A 22,378-nucleotide genomic window follows, 5' to 3' on the forward strand; every position below is an offset into this window, starting at 1 on the left:
TTGTGAACATATTCAATGTGATCTTTAAATATTTAATGTCGAACGCGTGTACATTAACGTTTTTCAGGTTTATTATAAATTATTATATTCCTCAGGGCATTTTTGAAGTAAAACTTTGAAGTTAAATCTTTTTGTGACTTTTCTCAAACATATATCTTATCTTATCTTATCTTATCTCATATTCTCTTCATGAAAAGTATATTATAGGGTTTTTCGGGGGCGATAACTCGATCTAGCTAGGAATTTTTAGAAAATGTCATTTTATTCATGTTTTATCGAATACCGAGCAAAGCTCGGTCAAATAGCTAGTATTATATTATGATATATATACAATACACATACATACCTAGCTATAATATGTACTGCAATTTGTAGCGACTTTATAAAAAGTAAATTCTGTTTATTTATTATTATTTTATAAGCACATTTAACGCAATCACTCGTAATACAAAGGAAAGGTAAACTTGTATTAAATTGTATGTACGACTATTAATAGGCATGACTTCATTTCAAAACTCTCCTGCCCCCGTAGACAAGTGGCAAAACGCTAACGCTAACGCTTACGCTAACGTTAACGCTAACGCTAACGCTAGCGCTACAAAATGTATGCGATTTGACATAAGTCATCGCTTCGCTAGCGAATACTAATGTCAAATCTATACATTTTGTAGCGCTAGCGTTAGCGTTAGCGTTAACGTTAGCGTAAGCGTTAGCGTTAGCGTTTTGCCACTTGTCTACAGTCCCTGATCGGTTTTCCGCGCGTCTCCCAATTTTCACGAGTCGTCGCACCACAATAGATATTATGTTCCTTAGGAAGGTTCGGATATTACACACTACTTTTATAGTTATAGTCGTTTCATATAATACACTTCGCGACCTTATTATATTTTATGTATTTGAAACATATTGTTACTGAAGGAAATAGAGATAAGGTAATATTGTTTAGTGGTCTCATAGCGGTCGAAATTCAAGCGTGATATTTCTTTTGACGAGTGAGTACGGTTTTTACTTCTTTTGTAAAATGCTTTAAAAAGGCTCTTACATTGATTGTGGATTATCTGATACATTGTTTTTATAGTATTCTGAGCGAAGTAACTACTCTACAAATACAGTAGTGCCCGGTTAATACATCGGGGACCAACCATGTGCGGGTCTTGATGACGGATTTTGATGATTCCTTCAGTGTTAGATAGCCCATTTATTGAGGAAGGCTATTGGCTATATTTTATCACGCTAAGACTAGTAGGAGTGAAGAAATAGAGGAAAATGGGGAAAAACGGGGAAAATTATTTGAAAGGGCTAACTTAACTAAACTAATCTCAGGAACTACTGGTCCGATTTGAAAAATTCTTTCAGTGTTAGATAGCACATTTATTGAGGATGGGCTATATTTTATCACGCTAAGACTAATAGGAGAATGTGGAAAAAACGGGGGAAATTATTTGAAAGGGCTTATTTTGCGAACTACTGAAGCAATTTTTATGTTATTTGGCACAGATAAGAAGTTGGCCACGGGAAGGATCATAGGCTATCGATTTTATTAATTTTTCAGTGGCTATAAATTTTATACCCGTGTGACGCCGGGGCGGGTCGGATGTTTGCTTCTCATGGCGGAACGTGAGTCGGTCTCTAAGCACGGTTCTCGTTACTTATATTTTACCACAGACACAGACCGAAGTTGCGCTACGTAAATCTTTCCTACCTGGAATTAAATTACGCTCATTCCAGCGAAGTTATTTCATTTCCAGCGCTCAGCGAACTCCGTGCTTACTTCTATAAAACCCTTCGTCGTTGCCCAGTAGATATTATTATAATGCTAGTAACTATTTTCATGCCTCATGGACAGAAATAATAATATATTTAATGTATTGAAGGACGAAATTCAGAAAGAAAATGAGGATAAATATTTTGAGAGTAAAATTTTTTTCGGGAAATAAGATGAGAATTCTCTACGTGAAATTTTCAAAAGATGAGAAATATTTCGAGAATATAAGGAAGCTCATTCGTGATTATACAGCAGTATAAAAGTCGTATCGTGTCGTTGAATTAGGTTTTTTAATTTAAAAAAAAAACTCTGCAAATAAACTACCATCTACACTACAATAAACCTGTAAAATCGATGTATTAATAACATTGCAAATAATTGGAAACATTCATGACGCATTTAAAACTCCAATAACGCTCGGGCTGAGGTTTTCATAAAAATATTTGTAATTCACGACTCGTTTTCGATGTCGCCCGCAAACGTTCATTGCGGTCTGATTTTAAATTGGTCACTTGTAACGTATCATTTAGGTAATAATATATATTTGCGATTTATTGTGAAATTACATAGAAATTGAAGTTGAAATACAATTGCGATTTTCCAGCTAAAATAATTATATTTTTGCGGCTCCCTTTGTACGTTTACTATAATTGTTTATTTATAGTGCTAATGCCTATATGGATGAATGCATTTATACAAGTGAATACGTCATATAGGTAGAGTACATCAGAATACATATTCTGATGTACTCTACCTAATTACTTAAATGACGTTTTCACTTGTATAAATGCATCATGGTCATCCGGGGCTAATCAGTCAAACTTACATAAGTTTGAGTGATTAGCCCCGGATGATCGAAATAGAGAACCCAAACAAATCCTTGTTGAAAAATGCCACACGAAATTCGGACTCTGTGACAATTTTGTGAGGCATTTTCACCTCATTAGTCTCTAGGATTATTTAGGTAGGTACTCAGCTAGGCTAGGAAATGCTTGATGATAAAAAAGTTAGATCTTACATAAAGTTACATGGTACAATGTAAGAAAATATAGAAGGTTTTCAATTAACGGTGGAAAATTATCTAGGAGCAAAACTAATGTGAACAGCATACCATAACCAGGGTGAACGCTGCAGTCATTCCCCCTTATTAATAAACGCTGTATAAGCTTTGAATAGTTATACAATGTTTTGTCTTCTTCAATCCAATTAAAATTGTCACTTGTGTGACAGGAACAAAACACTGTATAACTATTCAAAGCTTATACAACGTTTATTAGTAAGGGCAGAGTAAGGGGGTATATGTTCGCCGTTGACATAAGACATCTACATTTTATTCTCGACAAGACATTGAGGGGTTATATTATGTTTTACTAATAAAATAAATTATTGAAAACGTCGTTTCTACTGGTGACTACCACCGATTGGCTGGTACCAGACACACCAGTCCCATTATATACGTAGGGGTTGATTTTGATGCTGTTTTTAGGGTGCCGTACCCAAAGGGTAAAAACGGGACCCTATTACTAAGACTTCGTTGTCTGTCCGTCTGTCTGTCTCCAGGCTGTATCTCAAAAACCGCTATAGCTAGACTTCTGAAATTTTCACAGATTGTGTATTTCTGTTGCCGCTATAACAACAAATACTAAAAATAAAATAAAATAAATAATAAAGAGGGCTCCCATACAACAAACGTTATTTTTTTGGCCTTTTTTGCTCGATTTCAATAATGATTACAATTAGACACTTGAAATTTTCAAAAAATCCTTGATTTTATGTGTACTTTTATAATTATTTATAATAATAATATAAAATAAAAAATGGAGGGGAGCTCCCATACAAAAAACACAATTTTTTGCTTATTTTTGCTCTTTATCGGTACGGAACCCTTCGTGCGCGTGTCCGACTCGCACTTGGTCGATTTTTTATTTGTAACTGAGTAGGTACCACCAACGGCCGCACTCACTACTACTTAACATTAATTTCATTAAGAGTTTGACAGAAAATGTATGGTGCTTATGACACAATAATTATTATAAGCTAGTCATTAGTCATTACTTATTACTTAGGGCTTTTTCACCACTTCCTGATGAGTGTCGGATAGGTTATCCACAACTTATATGTCAGATAGAGTATAGACTATAGAGTATCTGTCAGAAAAGTTGTGGTTGTGCCTACTGCCTATCCGGCATTTATCAGGGAGTGGTGAAACCATAGACTTATAATATACTGGTGAAACAGCCCCTGAATATTTTTTACACAGGGTTCAAGACACAGATGGCTCGTACTTCGAGAGCTTCACAGCGCTGTCGTGGCGGCAGGAGAACAGGCGGCTGGCGGCGTTGCGCCTGGCCGAAGCCCGAGCGGAGCGCCCGCCGCCCGCGCCGCACGACTTGGGGCTGGCCAGCGTGCCTGCCCACCTGTCGCATAAGGAACACGAGCATCTGTATACAGAGGTAAGTACTATCAGAGAAGTTGATTCCTAGGCAGATGGGGGATCTACGTAGTTTGGTCGCGTTACGTCAAATCCAGCCAACAGATCACAATTAATAATTATGCTTTGTTCAAACCTACGCGACCAGGCGACTGCGACGGCGACATAAATATTGAATAGACGCGATCCGACCAAATGACGTTGGTCTCTCAACTGCCTAGGAATTAATTTCCTCGATGGTACAATCAGAGAAGTTAATCCACAGGCAGATGGCTGACCAACGTTATTTGGTCACTTTATGTAAAACCCAGTCCGATCACGATAACATTGAATTGACATAAGCCGACCAAATGACGTCCGACAACTGCCTAGGGAAGAAATTGATTCCGCGCCCCGCGCCAATTAACTATGCACCTTGCGCTGGGACGTAATATCAAGAACGTTGCCGTTTGCAAAAATTCCAGTGAGGTGCACAGTTAACTCGCAGGTGTTGTAGAAGTGCAAACAGTGGGCATGTTGTACGGCTCTATCTGTTAAGGTTCCATACACAGGTAAAAGGGGAGATCGAGGGGTCATCATTATCATCGTGACATATTATGGCAGGAAGTTTCAAAATTATACTGTTACATAATAAATAAGTGGATGTCTCGTTGGAAGACATAGTGCGATCGCCATCCAGCGAGATATGGAAAAAGGTAACTGTTACTAACTAAGAATTGAATCAAAATTATGAATGAGGTACGAGATTTAGCCTAGCTGTGTTGATCTATATTTACTCGCTTGACCCATACGCGTAATTTCCATTGATTATTTCTGACCTACAGGAAAGCTTGCGGGCGCTGATATCGGATACTGTCTACTGACCTCAATTGAAACATGTTTACATTGATACAGAGCTAAACCACTGCTGAAATCCAGCGATGGTGCTTGCTATTTCAATGTAAAACAGTACTGCGTGCTTTAAGAGGTGTCCACACCGCCGTTTTTCCATACAAACGCTATCCCCTGTTTCCTCCCTGGACAATGCCTGTAGAGTTATGATTTTTTTCCTGAATATCTATGGCCACTATAAGCATATCAGGGATGTTTTCTTTTTTTTCATAATTTTATTATTAAAAAAGATAAGAACATCCAAAAACCCAAAAAAATGGCCAGATTTTCCTCTGTATTTAAACACCCAGAAAACAAAACTGGCCTAAAATGTACAAAAAAAAGGAAAACATAGGAACACAGCTCAAGCCTTGCTTTAATTCCTAATGAAAAAAGTACCTAAATCGGTTAAGTTTTGGAGAAGGAATCAGCGGACAACGAATTGAAGATTTTCTGTTCTTTTATTAGAACTCGTGTCGTGTTGTCTCTATCGCGCTCTGCGGTGGGATACTTGAGATTGGTGAGACAGCAATACATTTTCAAATACCTATTTTCAATTTCTCTCGTTCCTGGTGTATCCTCTAATTTTTTTTGAACCAACATTGAAAAAATTGTAAACGTATTCAACAACAACATAGGGAGCGATACACTTTATTAAATCTGTTATTACAATTCTAGGGACTTTGGCAATAATATTCTCGGTAGCACACCATCTGGAGGCTTAAAATTCCATTTTGTCAACATTCGACGACGACCCCCGCCTACTAATATGCAATCGTTTATCATTCCCGACGCGTCTTCTCGTTCTCCGACGTAATGCAAAAACCGTGTTCCAAATCCGAGGCCCACTAGATCCAGATTTGTTCGGAAGTTACCAATAAAGCCGTGCTAGGCGTATTTTCGTGTACAAAACATGTCCACAGGATGAGAACGAGAAGGAATGTGAAAGCCACATACATACAAGATTGAATATTCTGATCGGTTTCTAAAATCTACAGGTAGATGTAAAACTCTTTGTACGAGTAGTTATTATAATTATTTTGTTTAACTAATACAATATTATGTTAGTTACCTACTTAGGTTTAAACTAAATGGCACAGTTTATAATTATTATCAGGTAACATCAGTATTAGGTCGGTATAAATAGTCAGTACTCAAGATGCATCTCGGTCTCAAGGCACGGTTCAGGCTCTGTGATTGGTTGACTGTCAAAATTTGGACCAATCACAGAGCCGAATCGCGTCTTAAGACCGGGTCGCATCTTAAGTACTGACTATTTATACCAGCCGTATCGTTCGGTGTTGGGTTGCCAGGCGTCCGGACACAGTCAGACTTTTCGATTGCTTGTCCGGCCAAAATTAAGAGGAGTCCGGCTTTTGTAGAGCTTTGAATCGATAATTTTATATGAAAATCTACTATTTTTTGAAGGTTTTACACCTCATAAAATGTAAAATTGTATCATACAAAATGGTTTTTAATAAAACAGGAGATTACGAACGTATTTACTACACGAGTTCAGATTCTAAGTATTCGATAGCAGGACTTATTTGTACAAATGTCCGGCTTTTTGGCTAAGCTAATAATTAATAATATTATAATATGGAATTAAAATAATGTACCAATATCATATTTAAAGGTTATTTTATTTAATATAACTAATAGCAAAAGAGTTATCAAAATCTCAGTGACAGTAATCAACTAAAACTCTTTCAAAGCTTTCTACAAAATACTTAGTAATTGTGTAATTCATACTTTATATGTGGGTACAGTTTCAGCTATAGAGGCTGTCAATCATAGTTAACCGCTACTTGCCGCGGCCCTACTGAAAGTAGACGGACGCTAATAAAAACAAATGGCTATATTTAGAAGAATAACTATTTCATATAATGGACGAAATGGATCTATTGTTTGACCTTGTTTTTCTACCTTATGAGAAAGTTCGCGAGCCCTATAACAGGCTTTAATTAAACATGACATTGCAGATTTGATGAGACATAACCTCAAGACAATGACACATGATGTACAAGTTTTTTTTTCTTTTCTTTTTCCTCATCATATTCTGACAGTGACATACTAAGTTAAGTCTGATATACAAATAACTTCTTTTTAATTATCTTATTCCTTTTCGCTAATTTAAATTATTTTTGTATGGTTGTCTTCAATTAATTTAATTAGTGAACTTAAAATGTAAAATAGTTGTATAAGCTAAAATATATTTTGCATGCTTCAAAAGCAGAATGTTTGCTACTGCACCTATACTTTAAGATCTTTTGTTAAAAATATTCTATGCAAATAAACGATTATTATTATTATTATTTCATTTACCTAATCAATGACTTTCGTGAAACATACTGTTACCTTTTTTTTGAAGTCTGTAATATTTTTAATAAAATATTTATATATATATACATACTACTATCCATACTAATATTATAAATAAGCTATAGAACGAACTAGCTGTTGCCCGCGACTTCATCCGCGTTAACATAGTATAATAACAAAGATGGATAGTTTTCTCCTTTTTGTTTTTGTGGTTCCTTATACAAAGGTTTACCCTTTATATAAGGAACCACAAATACAAAAACGGACCCTATTTAAGCAAACGTCAAACGCAAACGTCAATAAACTTTCATGTTTCTAACTCAAGAAATGACGGACTTTCATTGAAACTTTCTACCCCAATTTCACCCCCTTGGGGGTAGAATTACCAGAAACACTTAAATACGTATCCATTCATTTTTAATCAGTAGCACAAAAATAAAGTTTCATGTTTCTAACTCAAGAAATTACGGACTTTCATTCAAACTTTCAACTCCAATTTCACCCCCTTGGGGGTAGAATTTCTAAAAACGCTTAAATACCTATCCATTCATTTTTAATCAGCAGTCCAAAAATAAACTTTCAAATTTCTTACTTAAGAAATGACGGACTTTCATTTAAACTTTCAACCCCTATTTCACCCTATAGAATTTTCAGAAACGCTTAAACACAAATCCAATCATTTTTAATCAGTAACCCAAACATAAAATTTCATGTTTCTAACTCAAGAAATAACGGAGTTTCATTCAAACTTTCAACCCCGATTTCACCCCCTTGGGGGTAGAATTTCCAAAAACGCTTAAATACGTATCCATTCATTTTTAATCAGTAACCCAAAAATAAAGTTTCATGTTTTTAACTCAAGAAATGACGGACTTTCATTAAAACTTTCAACCCTTATTTCACCTCCTTCGAGGTAAAATTTTCAAAATTCCTTCCTTAGTGGGTGTCTACTTAAAAAAACAACCCTACTCACCAAATTTCGTGGCTGTAACTTTTACAGTTTTTGCTCAGCGATGATGAATCAGTCAGTCAGTCAGTCAGTCAGGACATGTAATTTTATAAGTATAGATGTAAGACTGATCAAATAATATTCCGTATTTATGAATTGATCAATTACCAGAGTTTAGGTTAGGTTAGTTAGACAATATTATTACTATACGTTCGATGGATAGGCACACTTAATCGAATCACCATAGACGTATGAGGAAACATTCGCAAACATTAAATCCAATAACGAAACTTGGCTCAATAACTTGCGGTCGGTCCCGGGAAGTGAATAGTTTAATTATTATATCTTTATCCGAGCCAAACATTAAAGTTGTTGAAGGGGAAGTAACTGTCTGTCTCCCTGTCAAAAACACGCGGCTTTTGTGAAGTTCCGAACAACTGTTCGAATCGTTGGCGTGCGAAGGCTTCACAAACAGACTTAAGATTTTATACAAGGAAGGAGAAATTGTATTGTATAGGTATTATGAACTGTATCTATATATTAATACGTGAGCCAAAAACTTTGTATCCCTTTTGACGAAAAATGGAGAAACGTAGGTGAATGAAATTTTGCACAGTTATAGTTTACTAGCTGTTGACAGCGACTTCGTCCGCGTTAGCATAGTAGATGACATCCCAAGTATTATTTATAGTACAAAAATATTCAATGTACAGAATTGACTTTCCTACGATTTTATTATAATTATTATATACTTAGATGTTCCGCGCGGCTCAACTTGCTTAATTTAGGAATTGCACGCAACCGTACATTTTTCCGCAAAAAATAGCCTATGTCCCTTCACGTAGTCTATTCTTCATGTTTGCCAAATAACATAAAAATTGCTCTAGTAGTTCTTAAGATAATAAGCAATTTCGTATAATTTCCCCCGTTTTTTCCACATTCTCATCTATTTCTTCGCGCCTATCAGTCTAAGCGTAATAAAATATAGCTTATAGCCTTCCTCGATAAATGGGCTATTTAACACTGAAAGAATTTTTCAAATCGGACCAGTAGTTCCTGAGATTAGCGCGTTCAAACAAACAAACAAACAAACAAACAAACCCTTCCCAATTATAATATTAAGTATAGATAGTTTATATGGTGAAGGAGTGCATCGTGCTAATATTATTTTGAAATTATGATTTTATCATACATTTTTTTAACAAATAAAACATTACACACACTACAACACACACACTAGGAAAAATGACAGATTTTTGAGTGACAAGACTATACATACGAATCATACTCTTATTTATGATTGAAGAAAGAATTGACAACAAGGTGACAAATTGAAAATGGATTACAGTTCTTTTTTATTGAATCTTAGATACTATTAGACAATGCTTACACGGTCAGTCAGCTGAGTCCCAGAGACAAGAGTTGAACAAAATATGATAGTTAATATTTTTTTACAAAATATAGGTAGTAGTTCTAATGTCGTTGAAACTAAGGTCGAATTTCGACCATTGGGCGATCTCTAGTATAATTAAATATTCAGAAGTTTGGGATCGGTGCATTTATAGAGGTGCAATAAAATTTAATTTTATAGAGGAATTACAGCTTCTATTTTCATTTGTATTTCTTTTTGGTAAAATATGGCCCCGTGCGAGTTTCTTATGCCGGTTTTTCTCGCCGGGTTAGTCCCTCAAAAGTGGAAGGCGCCGGCAGTAACGACGTTCAGAAACATTTTTAACCGACTTCCAAAAAACGAGGAGGTTATATTTTTGGCTGTGGATGTTTTTTTTTGTTGTGTAAAATAATTCTGAGTAAAAAAAACTGAGTTTGAGTTTTCATGTTGAAATGTTATTACTTACATTTCAATATAAGTAATAACATTTCAATATAATTATTAAGTTTATTTACAGAGTTTGAAACGGATATAAAACGTACGTAGTTTCATTTATTGGAATAGTACAATGGGATCCTCGACAAGGTTGTTGGGTCCACATCTTAGTCCCGGTCGATATCAATTCAACTTCTGTTCAATCCCAGTTTCGAGTGGACTCTTGAGACAACTTCTGTATATATTGCTATAACTATCTCTACTTATAGTTATAGACTTTGCAACCTTATTTTTTAAGAATTCACTTTCAAAATTTCACATACTCTTAAGGAATGCTAACTAATTACTGTAAACACGAAGCTTCTATTACAATACAGGGTAAAAATCCACTATAGATATATTTTTGTGTATAATATTAGGATAATATAAGTAAAGGAGTAAGATAGTGAAGGAGATATTATTGTTCTAAAAAAATCCTCTATATGAAGATAAGTTACGTAACGTTGAGAGAGTCACCGACAGATTTTTACTTTGAGTATGGCTATTAGTTTTTGTGCCTAAACGCCTTTATGTGAGAGTAGATCATATTAAACATAAAACATTTGTTGATTTTTTACACCTTATTTACAATTTCTGAACAAGAGAACATTAATTTAAATCTGCGATAGCAATAAAACAGAAACATATAATTGACCGTCCATACTTTTAAAGTCATATGTGTAGGCTGTAGCGCCTGATATATTAGGGATCCGAAGTAGGGTATGCTAGTAATTTTGCCTAAGGACTAATATACTTTCATTAAATGTTTTGTCTTGAAACCTAATGGTTTCAAGACAAAACATTTGGGCTTTGACCACCTCTTTTGCATTTATTATAAAATTAAGGAATTATTCAGTTTTTCCTAAATTCTTTAAAATTGTTTTGTCTCAATTTTCTAGAAATTTCAATTCTCAATTGTCTAGACTACATTTTTGTTAAAATATGTAGTCTAGAGTATCCAGATTTAAAAATCTTCATCTTGTGAATCATTTTAAGTGTCACTGGAATAACACAATTTAATATTTTAAAGGTCATCGTGGGGATAATTCGCAAGAAAATAATGTTGATACTTTTAATATCCCTAAACGAGAGACCCTTCATGTTTATATCAGAGTACATTTCCCTAAGGCACCCTCGTGGAGCGCTAAATCTAAGGGCTACGTACTGGCTCATTTTCATTGGTCGATAGGGCCCGCATGCGGGGTGCGGGAGACTTCTGGAACGCGTGCCACAGGGCCCGCATTCGGGGAACCGTTTTCATTAGTCGATAGGGCCCGCATGCGGGGTGCGGGAGACTTCTGGAACGCGTGCCACAGGGCCCGCATTCGGGGAACCGTTTTCATTAGTCGATAGGACCCGCAGGGCTGGGGAGAACCTCTGTGTTCATCACCAGTTACAGACGTTATTGCCATGGAACAACAATTGATGTTACGCGGAGCAATTTTGACTGTCTGTGATTTATTGAAGAAGAAACTATTAGCGTCACTGAAGGAGGAGAGAAAAAGATTTCGGGTGCGAACTTTACTGAAAAATAGAAACAGGCATGGCGCGTCAGAAACATTGTGTAAGGAGTTACAATTGCATTTGGAGTGTGATACAGTAGAAGATCATGATAATTTTTTTAGATTATCTAATGACTTATTTGAAGATTTATTAAATAAAATAGAAACACGACTTCAGAAAAAAGACACTCAATTTCGTGAGGCATTATCTCCAAGATCTCCTTTGCAGTAGTATGGCGGCCATTGGGAACTGTCGGAAACGTGGCAACTCGCGTCCCGCAAGCTGTATATCGACCGATGAATTTCATTGGTCGATATCACGGTAGGTATAAAGCATGCGGGCAATCCCCGCAGGCGGTGTAACGAACACGTATCGACTTGTAACTTTCATTGGTCGTTATCTCGGCTACGGGGACTGCCCGCATGCTGTATAACGAACGAGTTAACGACCAATGAAAATGAGCCATAACGTTAAATAGAGAAGGTTCGTCAAAGCGCGCGTACGCTACTGTTTTGGCAACAGCGAGAATATTTTAAACTGAAAATATCTATATGGTACGTAGATGTTGTACGTAACGTTGTTGTGCCTAAATTCATTATCGGGCAAAAGCCGTACTAGGTTGGGGAAAAAGTCTTTTCGCATTAAAGTATGTATGAACTTGTCATAAAATCTCTTGGGCTAAGTATACCAATAATATAAATAAAATATGGAAGACAATTCCAAATTCAAATTAGATAAATGTGATATTTTTATCGACTTCCAAAAAGGAGGAGGTTATATGTTCAGCTGTGGTTTTTTTTGTATGTTCAACGAATACTCCGCCGTTTGTGAACCGATTTTCAAAATTTTTATTTTGTTATATTAGGTTTCACTCCAATTTGGTCCCATTTTCACAAAAGTGGTGATCTGATGATGGGATCCATGAGTAATCGAGGTAACTCCTCAAAATTAATATGGAAACATAAGGATATAGTAAACCAAAACGCAAGATTTTGCACCAAGGTATACTATGGTTCCAAAGATACTAAGAGAACTCCGGATTCTTATCTTAAGAAGATGCAAGTTTGGAGGTATAAGTGCTGTTTTAAGAACTGAAGCATATCTACTATGCAAATTACATTCATCATCATCATTACCACGTCAGGGTCACCAATGTCACATGGTTGTATATGGATATAATATGCCCCACAAAACACCATAATTATAATATTATCACGTTACGTTCTTATTATTGGTACTTTACATAGCGATTTTAATAAAAACTAGCTATTTGACCGAGCTTTGCTCGGTATTCGATAAAAATGACATTTTCTAAAAATGATTCCTAGCTAGATCGATTTATCGCCCCCGAAAACCCCTATATATACTAAATTTCATGAAAATCGTTGGGGCCGATTCCGAGAATCCAATTATATATATAAACAAGAATTGCTCGTTTAAAGATATAAGATATAATGTTGTTTCAAAATAAATTATTCAATTTTTAACATAACAAATTCAACCTTAACTCTAGAGCGTAAGGCACACATTACTTCTGAGATTCTAAAGAAAAAAAAGACAAGTAAGTAGCTTCAATACTACACTAGTATAAATTGAACCCTTAGTATGAAAATACTTACCTACATAGGAAAACAATCTACTACGTAATAGGAATAAGAAACACAATCGAATTTATGAGCAAAAAATACTTCGAACTTTAATGTATTTTTATTTAATTTACACGATTTTGCTCCTTATTTCCAAAACAAGTTCCAAAAGTTTCAAATATTCTGTCAGACAGAGAACTGAAGATTCAGCTATCTGGTACCGACTTCAAAATGATGAAGATTGAGTACAGAAATAGTTGAGGTTTAGCCGAATTCGGAAAAAGCCACTACTTATTAGATAGGAAAAATTATTTAATACTTTTTAGTTAATATTATTAGGATGTTTTTATTGTTTTTACCTTGAAATTCGGTTTTAATTTTTTGTTATTCAAGAAATTGACAAAATTACTAGTATAACTTTCTTAAAAATGAAAAACCAAATCTCGCTGAACCTTCATAACTAAATATAACACACCTGTAGCATCTTTAATAAACGTTGATTAAACCAGTGGGTGGTTAATTCTGTATTGTAATAAGCCGAGCTGATTTGCATTACGACAATGGCCGTGATTGTGCCCCAGACAAACGACATCGTGTCTAACAGAATACACTAATTAATATCGACTAGCACTGACATAATATTATCTAATTAATTTATTCTTAAATCCGGATTAAATACTTAGTCTGCGACTGACTGAAATCAAAAGGATTATATTCCATTGTTTCAAATCTACCTAATTTATAAGTTGTTACCTACGAATAATAAAAACTATAGAATCGTAACTCCCATAATATTATCGTTTTGGTTCCTTCGCAAATTCTAAAATGTCAGTTGCCTATAATCCCAAATGTATTGAAATCTGTACCTAAGGTACACTTTTGTGACAAGTATAATTGTGGAGCATGTTTTTTGACGGAGTTACTTTTCCTTAGTTTTTATTATTCGTCGGTTGTTACGCAAGTAGGTCTTTGACATAATATTATAATTTGTATTTTCTGAATTCCTCAATGAATATTAATTTAAATCTTATTTTATATAAGTAATATTATGTTTGATGATAAGCCGACTATATCTTGAGAAATAATGTTTTGTCATAGCTAAGTGAACATGGCAATGCAAGGACTTCACTTGTGGAACTCTACCATTAATTGAACTGTTGGACAAGTCAAGTTGCGTCTGAAGTTGTCGACTGCATTATGCATTTTTACCCGGCTACTTCAAAGCTAAAAGATGGGTAATATCTGTGATTATTTGATTGTTTAATGTTACGATGACAGCTATTATCTAAATTTGCATTCGATGATTTCAACAGCGAAGATAATATAATAATTATTGGTTCTTGACAATCTTGAGATACCTCCTTGCGCTTATATTATACCTTCCTAAATAATTGGCGGTTGCGATGCATTCGCTGTTAAAATTATCGAATCTATGTTAAAATTAAGTTACAATTTTACGTGCGGCCGTAACAGATGATAATATTATTCCCAGGTGCTGTACTGCATCGAGAACGCGGTGGGTGCGCCGGCGCCGGACGGTCAGTTCGCGTCGTACAAGGAGGAGGTAGTGGAGTACGCTCGGCGCGCCTTCCGCGTGTCGCCCGACGTGCACGCGCGCGCTATGCGTGCCGCGGGCAGCGAACGCCCGCCTACTGTCGTGCTCGGCTGCTCAGTCTTAGAGGCAGATGGATTAGAGGCGAAAGATGCTAATGGTAAGAATTCTTTTGGAATATAACCTTCCAGGTGACGCCCGACGTGCACGCCACGTCCGCCTCCAGTCGTGTTGGGGTGCTCTGTCATAGAGGCCGATGTATTAGAGGCGAAGGATGCTAATGGTCAGACTTTCAAGTTTGTTTCTACACCACTCTTTATAAAAAAGGTTACTCTCTCAGCGCTGATACTTTCACAGCGAACTCGACATAGGGTACCCATACCCACTCTAAAGCAAGGGTCACTAATTAGTTTCGCTCGCTCCATTTTAAGGAATGACCTTCGCGGTCCACTCATTTTATAAAAAATATTTTTAAACAAAGATAATTACAGAAATTACAAAGGTATTTATTTACATAGCAATGAGAAAAGTGATAATTTTTTTTGCTAATAATCTGTCTTAAGTTAGAAGTAATATTGGTGCAATTAAACGAAGTTCATTTTCGAAAATGTTCGGTCGGTGGTCCGCACTGCGCACACAATGGATCGGCGGCGCGGCGGTCCGGATGCGGACCGCGGTCCGCCATTCGGTGACCCCTGCTCTAAAGTAACATCACTTAATTTGGTTACACCCTGTATAGACTCCGGAATTCTCGGACCTCAAACGCGGAGTACAGTTACATTACTACCTCACCACACAAAGGGTTTCTAAAATATAATCACACATGTCAAATTAAATTCGAACATACAGAGAGCACGAAATGTGATATTTCCCAAACTTTCAGACGGTCTAAATTGAGCATAAGTAAAGTTGTGGCGGTTTTGAACCCGGCCGTCCTCCACATTAATGTATTCGTGAGTTCCGTACAAAGTCGCAACCCACAACCGAAAGATGAAAACTTCAATCTGCGTCCGACAAAAAAACTTGTAACATTTGCAACTTTCCATAACATTTTGTACGGAACATAATTCCGTAAGCTTTTTATTAAAAGGAGCTTTAACTTTTTTTTGTTTGTTGGCAAGGATAATTAAAACTGGGTTATAAATTAACATAAACATTATTGTGTTTCGGTTAAGTCGGGCAAGTTCTTAACTGGCAGTTAATATTTGCGAATTAGGTACCAACTCGTCATACAAGCTTATAATAAAAATATTTTCCACTCGCTTATGCTAATTGCTCTGGATGTCACTGTACCAAAGTAGTTTTTCCCAGATATCAACAGAGATAATTATAATTATTATGGAGTATACTAAACTTAAAGTAATTTTAAATAAGCAGGCTTCATGAAAACCATATTTACCATAGTCACTACTCACTAGACGTTAGATTACGAATTGACACTCGAATAAATAGTGACTACCTCTTTCTTCTTTCAGATGCCTAACCTCACACAGTAAATAGGTAGATAGATAATAAAACATGTCGCCAGATTTTTCTTTGAAATGTAAAAAATTATATTTATAATAACGAGATTTGTGGAAACGAGGAAAGTCGTTACCAAAATAATTTCGGTCTGATGTAAAATCTTGGAATGGCCATCCGAGTTGGACTTTCAATTTATTCGTCGAAATACGATTTTAATGAAAGTTGCAGATTTACCGCCGCCACCTGCAGGCATAGTTTATTATAACTTCTGCAATTCTGGCAACTTCACGCAAATAATAATGTTTTATTGGTCTATTACGGATCGAGACGTGAATTGTACGACTGTACGTAACTACGTCGAGCCTTAATGTAGCTTGTATTTGGCATGATGTTGTGTTGTGGTATATTTTTAATTTGTTTTATAATAAGTAAGTATATTAAATTTTATCAAAATGTTTGAAAAAAAATTAACAGAACACAATGTATGATTTTCTGAAAACAATTTGATTCGCGCCTAGATAAAGTACGTGTTGCTACTCAATTTAGGTGTTTATTCTTAAACATCATCATCATATCAGCCTATAGTCGTCCACTGCTGGACATAGGCCTCTCTCAATGAACGCCAAGATGACCGATCTCCTGCTACTCGCATCCAACATGGGCCTGCAACTAAGCGGAGATCGTCGTCCCACCTAGTTGGAGGTCGACCTACACCCCGATTTCCCAGCCTTGGTCTCCATTCCAGAGTAAGTTTACTCCAGCGATCATCTGTTCTTCGAGCTACGTGACCAGCCCAGTTCCACTTCAGCGTACTGATTCTCTGCACTATGTCGGTGACTTTAGTTCTTTGACGTATTGTTTCATTTCGAAGCTTATCCGCCAAAGAAACTCCGAGCATAGCGCGTTCCATAGCACGCTGAGCGATGGAATACTTACGAGCTAGCCCTGCTGTAAAAGGCCAGGTTTCCGCCCCGTAGCTCATAACGGGAAGCACGCATTGATCGAAGACTTTCGTCTTCAAGCTCTGCGAAATATGCGACGTGAGAATGTGGCTTAGCTTCCTGAATGCTGCCTAACCCAACTGTATCCTCCTATCGATTTCTCTCTCGAAGTTATGTCTACCTACCTGCAGCATGTGCCCCAAATAGACATATCCTTTACGCTTTCGAGAACGACACCGTTAACTGCAACCGGTCTCGGGAGAACATGTTCGTTGAACATGACTTTCGTCTTGTCCAAGTTCATCCTGAGACCGATCCGCCGGGAAGATTCATTTAGGTCGTTCAACATTTTCTGCAAGTCCTCCAACGATTCTGCCAATATGACGATATCGTCAGCGAAACGAAGGTGTGCGAGGTACTTGCCATTAACGTTTATGCCACTTCCTTTCCAGTTTAGGGTCTTGAAGGCGTCCTCTAACGCATTTGTGAACAGTTTCGGGGAAATAATATCCCCCTGTCTCACTCCTCGATGCAAATAGATTCCTTGGCCTTGTTGTGGCCCCCTGTACTCGGACGGACATAGACGCGGTATTATATAGACCTTTCAAAACTTCGACGTAACGCCAATCGACTTGACATCGTTGCAGGGCTTCCAGAACAGCCCAGGTCTCAACAGAGTCAAAAGCCTTCTCATAGTCCACAAAGGCAAGGCACAATGGCTGCCTGTACTCATGTGACTTTTGTACAACTTGCCTTAAGGTGTGAATATGGTCTATGGTGCTAAAGCCTCTGCGAAACCCAGCCTGCTCCGGTGGCTGGCATTCGTCAAGTTTATTGGATAGGCGATAAGTTTATTCCTAATGATCCTAGAAAACAACTTATATATGTGACTCAAAAGCGAGATGGGTCTATAATTTTTCAGAAGGGTGTTATCGCCCTTCTTAAAAAAGAGAACCACCTCGCTTTTAAGCCACTCTTCGGGGGAAACTCCCCGTTGAAGGACAAAATTAAAGACTTTACGAAGCTCTCTCAAGACGGGTTCGCCTCCCGCTCTGAGAAGTTCGATCGTAATTCCGTCCCTCCCCGGGGCCTTTCCTCCTTTAAGTTGTTTCAGAGCCAATCCGATTTCGCCTATACTGACGTCAGGAAGCTCGCCAGAAAGATGCCGGGTGAGTTTGGCACGCGGGTCGCCATCACGAGGATCAGGTTGCGAAGCATGTGAAGCATACAAGCGGCTATAGAAATCCTCGATCTCGGACAGAACCCCCCCTCGTGAGGAAATGATTTGGCCACAGCTATTCTTCACCTTCGTCAGATGACTCCTCCCGAGGCGCCTTACGAAAACTTCAGACCCTCTATTCCGCTAAATCGCTTCCGCGATTTCCAGCGTATTCGAGCGGTGAAGATCTCTACGTATAAGTTTCCGTATTCGCCTCGAGAGAAGTTTTACATCTGACGAACCCGAGTCCGTGTTTTCCCTCCGTTCCCTCATAAGTTTGAGTGTCTCATCCGAAAGTTTGGATTTCCTGCCCGCATGCTTGGGCCTGCAAAACCTTTCACCTTCGACCCGTATGCTTTCCACAATTATTCTTATGCAAGAAAAAAAATTAAAAAGTCTTTAGTTTTGAAAGACTCGCATATTATAATTATTATGCGATACTCATTAAGTATTGCAACATTATTTTTGATAATTTAGGGTAATCTATAACCGACGTACACTAAATTATGAAAACTGTAGCCCAAGGACGTTTAACGTTTATATTATACGAACGGCCAAATTTTCCCTGACCCTCGCCCAATTGACAGAGGGTTGCCCTCGTCACCTACTTATAGCCCTTTGCTGTATAATATATTTATTATATAACTAGCTCTCCCGGCAAACTTTGTTTTGCCATATTGAGTATTTCGCCTATAATAATTATTATTTTATGGAAGTAACTAAATAAGTATGGCAACGTCCATCAACGCTATCCCGTCGCACAAACAATAGTCGCCGTCAGTCTCGAGTTGTAATAATTTACTATTATTTATTCAACAAAATATGTACTTATCAATATAAAAAGTAGCCAGTAGCCGATTCTCAGACCTACTGAAAATGCGTACAAAATTTGGTAAAAATCAGTAAAGATTCGGTGGCGTACGGCAACTAACATTCTGACACGAGAATTTTATATAATCGATTTTAACAGCAGTTTAGTACTTTTTTGGTGAAAACAACACGAATGCAAACGTAGAGTTGACTTAGGGTGGGTTGCACCAGAGGCGTTGTTATAGTTAAGGTTATCCATAATTGACTTTTGATGGTTCATTTGACATTTTGTTATTTCACCACTTTCTGATAAGTGCTGGATAGACTATCCAGCGCTGGATTTTTTTAAATGAAATACAGGGGCAAACGAGCAAACGGGTCACCTGATGGAAAGCAACTTCCGTCGCCCGTGGACACTCGCAGCATCAGAAGAGCTGCAGGTGCGTTGCCGGCCTTTATGAGGGAATAGGGTAATAGGGGAGGGTAGGGAAGGGAATAGGGTAAGGGATTGGGCCTCCGGTAACCTCACTCACTCGGCGAAACACAGAGCAAGCGCTGTTTCACGCCGGTATTACTATTATAGATTGAAATAATACGTATAAACCCGCTATCAACGCTTATAATATACTAGCTGTCCCGGCAAACGTTGTTTTGCCATATTTTTTTTTGTATGAAAAATAGATGTTGGCCGATTATCAGACCTACTCAACATGCTCACAAAATTTAATGAGAATCGGTCAAGCCGTTTCGGAGGAGCACGGGAACGAACACTGTGACACGAGAATTTTATATATATATATATAAGATTTTGAATCCGAGCAATAATTATACAGTTGTATGATTTTCACTTGTTAGTGACTGAGTTTTGTATGGGTCCGTCTTCACACTTAAATGAGCCCTCTCTAATTATTAATACATCAATGGATATGGATATCACCCTCTTCACCGAGTAACAATAGTTCAGGAGGGTCCCGACAAACCTTTACAATATGATGACTACATTATGTCTGTATCATCGGGAATAGGTATAACTTCTTTGTATGTTTTATCAACAGATTTTGATATGAATACGTAGCATCTTCTCTACCTTTATGTCACTGACAGTTTGTTACGTAACAAAGTGATAAAGACAGAACAAAGATCAGTTGAGGGAGAGTGACACAGTATTAGGACTTATTTTCAATTCACCTATTATGGTTCACGTGTTTAAACACAGTTCACGGCGTAAAATTTGTTACAGACTTTTTATGAACAAAACGTTATGTTCATAAAATAATCTGTAACAAATTTTACGCCGTTTTTTTGCGTTTATGTTTTATTCAAATCGTCTTTTACGTTTTCTGTTTCGTAATAAACCTTTTACAAACTCTCAATAATATTTCATTTGTTAATCTAAAAACTCCGAACAAACTGTAAACAAAACGCCTAAGGGCTGTATTAAAAGTAATTTTCATCTCGTCGTTTTGGTAACGAATTCAAAAACCTGTATAGGTACCCGCTTTGTTCTATTTATAATTTATAAATAGTATTTTAAATATCAAATGTCGATCAACTCTTAACATTTAGCTCGGGAGAAGGCTGTTTATTCTTTTCACATGACATTTAAGGGCAACATTTTTTTGTTTGCTTTTTAAATCCACAGGTTGTTGAGTGTGTGTTCTATTTGTTCATATCTTAAAAGCTTGACGATCTTTTGCGCTCTCGATACCAATCAAAGGACAATTGTAAACAGCAATGTGAGTCCATAGTTAATTATCTGAATAAACGTTTATTTTTTTTTTCGGTATAGTACATATATATTTTGTGGTCTCTTGCCGTGGTGGGCGAACACAACTATAATACGGCAATAGGCATTTTAACTTTCCAGCCAATCCAATGCTGTCTAAACTGACGGGCAAACCACAAAAGTTCAATTTCATTACGATCGAGAGGCTTCATTCTAATTCAATATCGTCATGTATCGTCAGTTCGTATTTCGAATTAACACTCAATACGGATCTATGTGATCCCATATCCATGATAATTGTCACGTAACCCGCAAGTTTCTAACCATACGCTGTAAAATCAACTAAAATGTAATAACACGTCGATCGCGCCGGGGGTTAATACTAACGTACCTACCGAGAAATCCGACCCGGGTTACACAATGAAATAAAAGTTGCTATCTGGAAAACTGTACGGCCAACCGACAATACGTCTACTATTCTATAACCTTAGAAAGTAAATGAAAATACTAATCTGCTAATGTAAGATGTTTCAAAACTACTGGCTTTTAATAGAAGATAAATAAGTACCCTCAATATTTATTTATTTATTTATACCATTTCATACTATGTAATTAATATCCCGTTAGTAAAATTAAAAATACCATGTTCATAAATTTTTCCTTAGAATATCCATAAGAAAATTGGTATGAGACATTATCCTTGTTAGCGTCCCTTTGCAAAAATATGTAAATATAAACGCCTCTAAATTACTTAAATAATCGGCCAAGTGCGAGTTGGACTCGTGCAAGAAGGGTTCCGTACCGTTATAGAGAAAAAATAGGCCAAAAATTGTGTTTTTTGTATGGGAGCCCTCTTAATTATTTATTTTATTTAAATATTATTATTAATTATTTAAGTCCACATATATTTAGGGGATTGTAAAAATTTCAAGTGCCTACCTCTTATAATTATTGATTACGATCAAAAAAGGCCAAAAAAATCACGTTTGTTGTATCGGAGACCCCCTTAAATATTTATATTATTTTGTTTTTAGTACTTGTTGTTATAGCGGCAACAGTCTAGCTATAGCGGTTTTTGAGATACAGCCTGGCGACAGACAGACAGACAGACGGACAGACAGCGAAGTCTTAGAAATAGGTTCCCGTTTTTACCCTTTGGGTACGAAACCCTAAAAACCTTACATTTCTAAAAAATTAAAGCTTTTCATGAATGTAATACGATAATAATCCTTCAGTATTATTTTGTGCGTATTTGACGCTTATTTTAAACGATTACTTCCGGTCCCCAACTAACGTACACTGAAACTAAATTAAAAACTTTATTCGAGTAACTTTGCATTTTACAAGCTATTTTGTTTGACGTGAAAAGCCAAGCG

General features: G+C 36.8%; 1 protein-coding gene across 1 annotated transcript in view; it reads left to right on the forward strand.

Moving 5' to 3' along the window:
• LOC121739007 (BAI1-associated protein 3) overlaps positions 1 to 22,378 on the forward strand; it is a 133,898-nt gene that overhangs the window by 59,359 nt on the left and 52,161 nt on the right. Inside the window, exons 3-4 of the mRNA XM_042131311.1 lie at positions 4,026 to 4,218; positions 14,783 to 15,002. Of these exons, the coding sequence (XP_041987245.1) occupies positions 4,026 to 4,218; positions 14,783 to 15,002 (413 nt within the window). The remainder of the gene's footprint in view (positions 1 to 4,025; positions 4,219 to 14,782; positions 15,003 to 22,378) is intronic.

This window comes from Aricia agestis, chromosome Z, assembly GCF_905147365.1.
Source record: "Aricia agestis chromosome Z, ilAriAges1.1, whole genome shotgun sequence".
Classification (NCBI taxonomy): domain Eukaryota; kingdom Metazoa; phylum Arthropoda; class Insecta; order Lepidoptera; family Lycaenidae; genus Aricia; species Aricia agestis.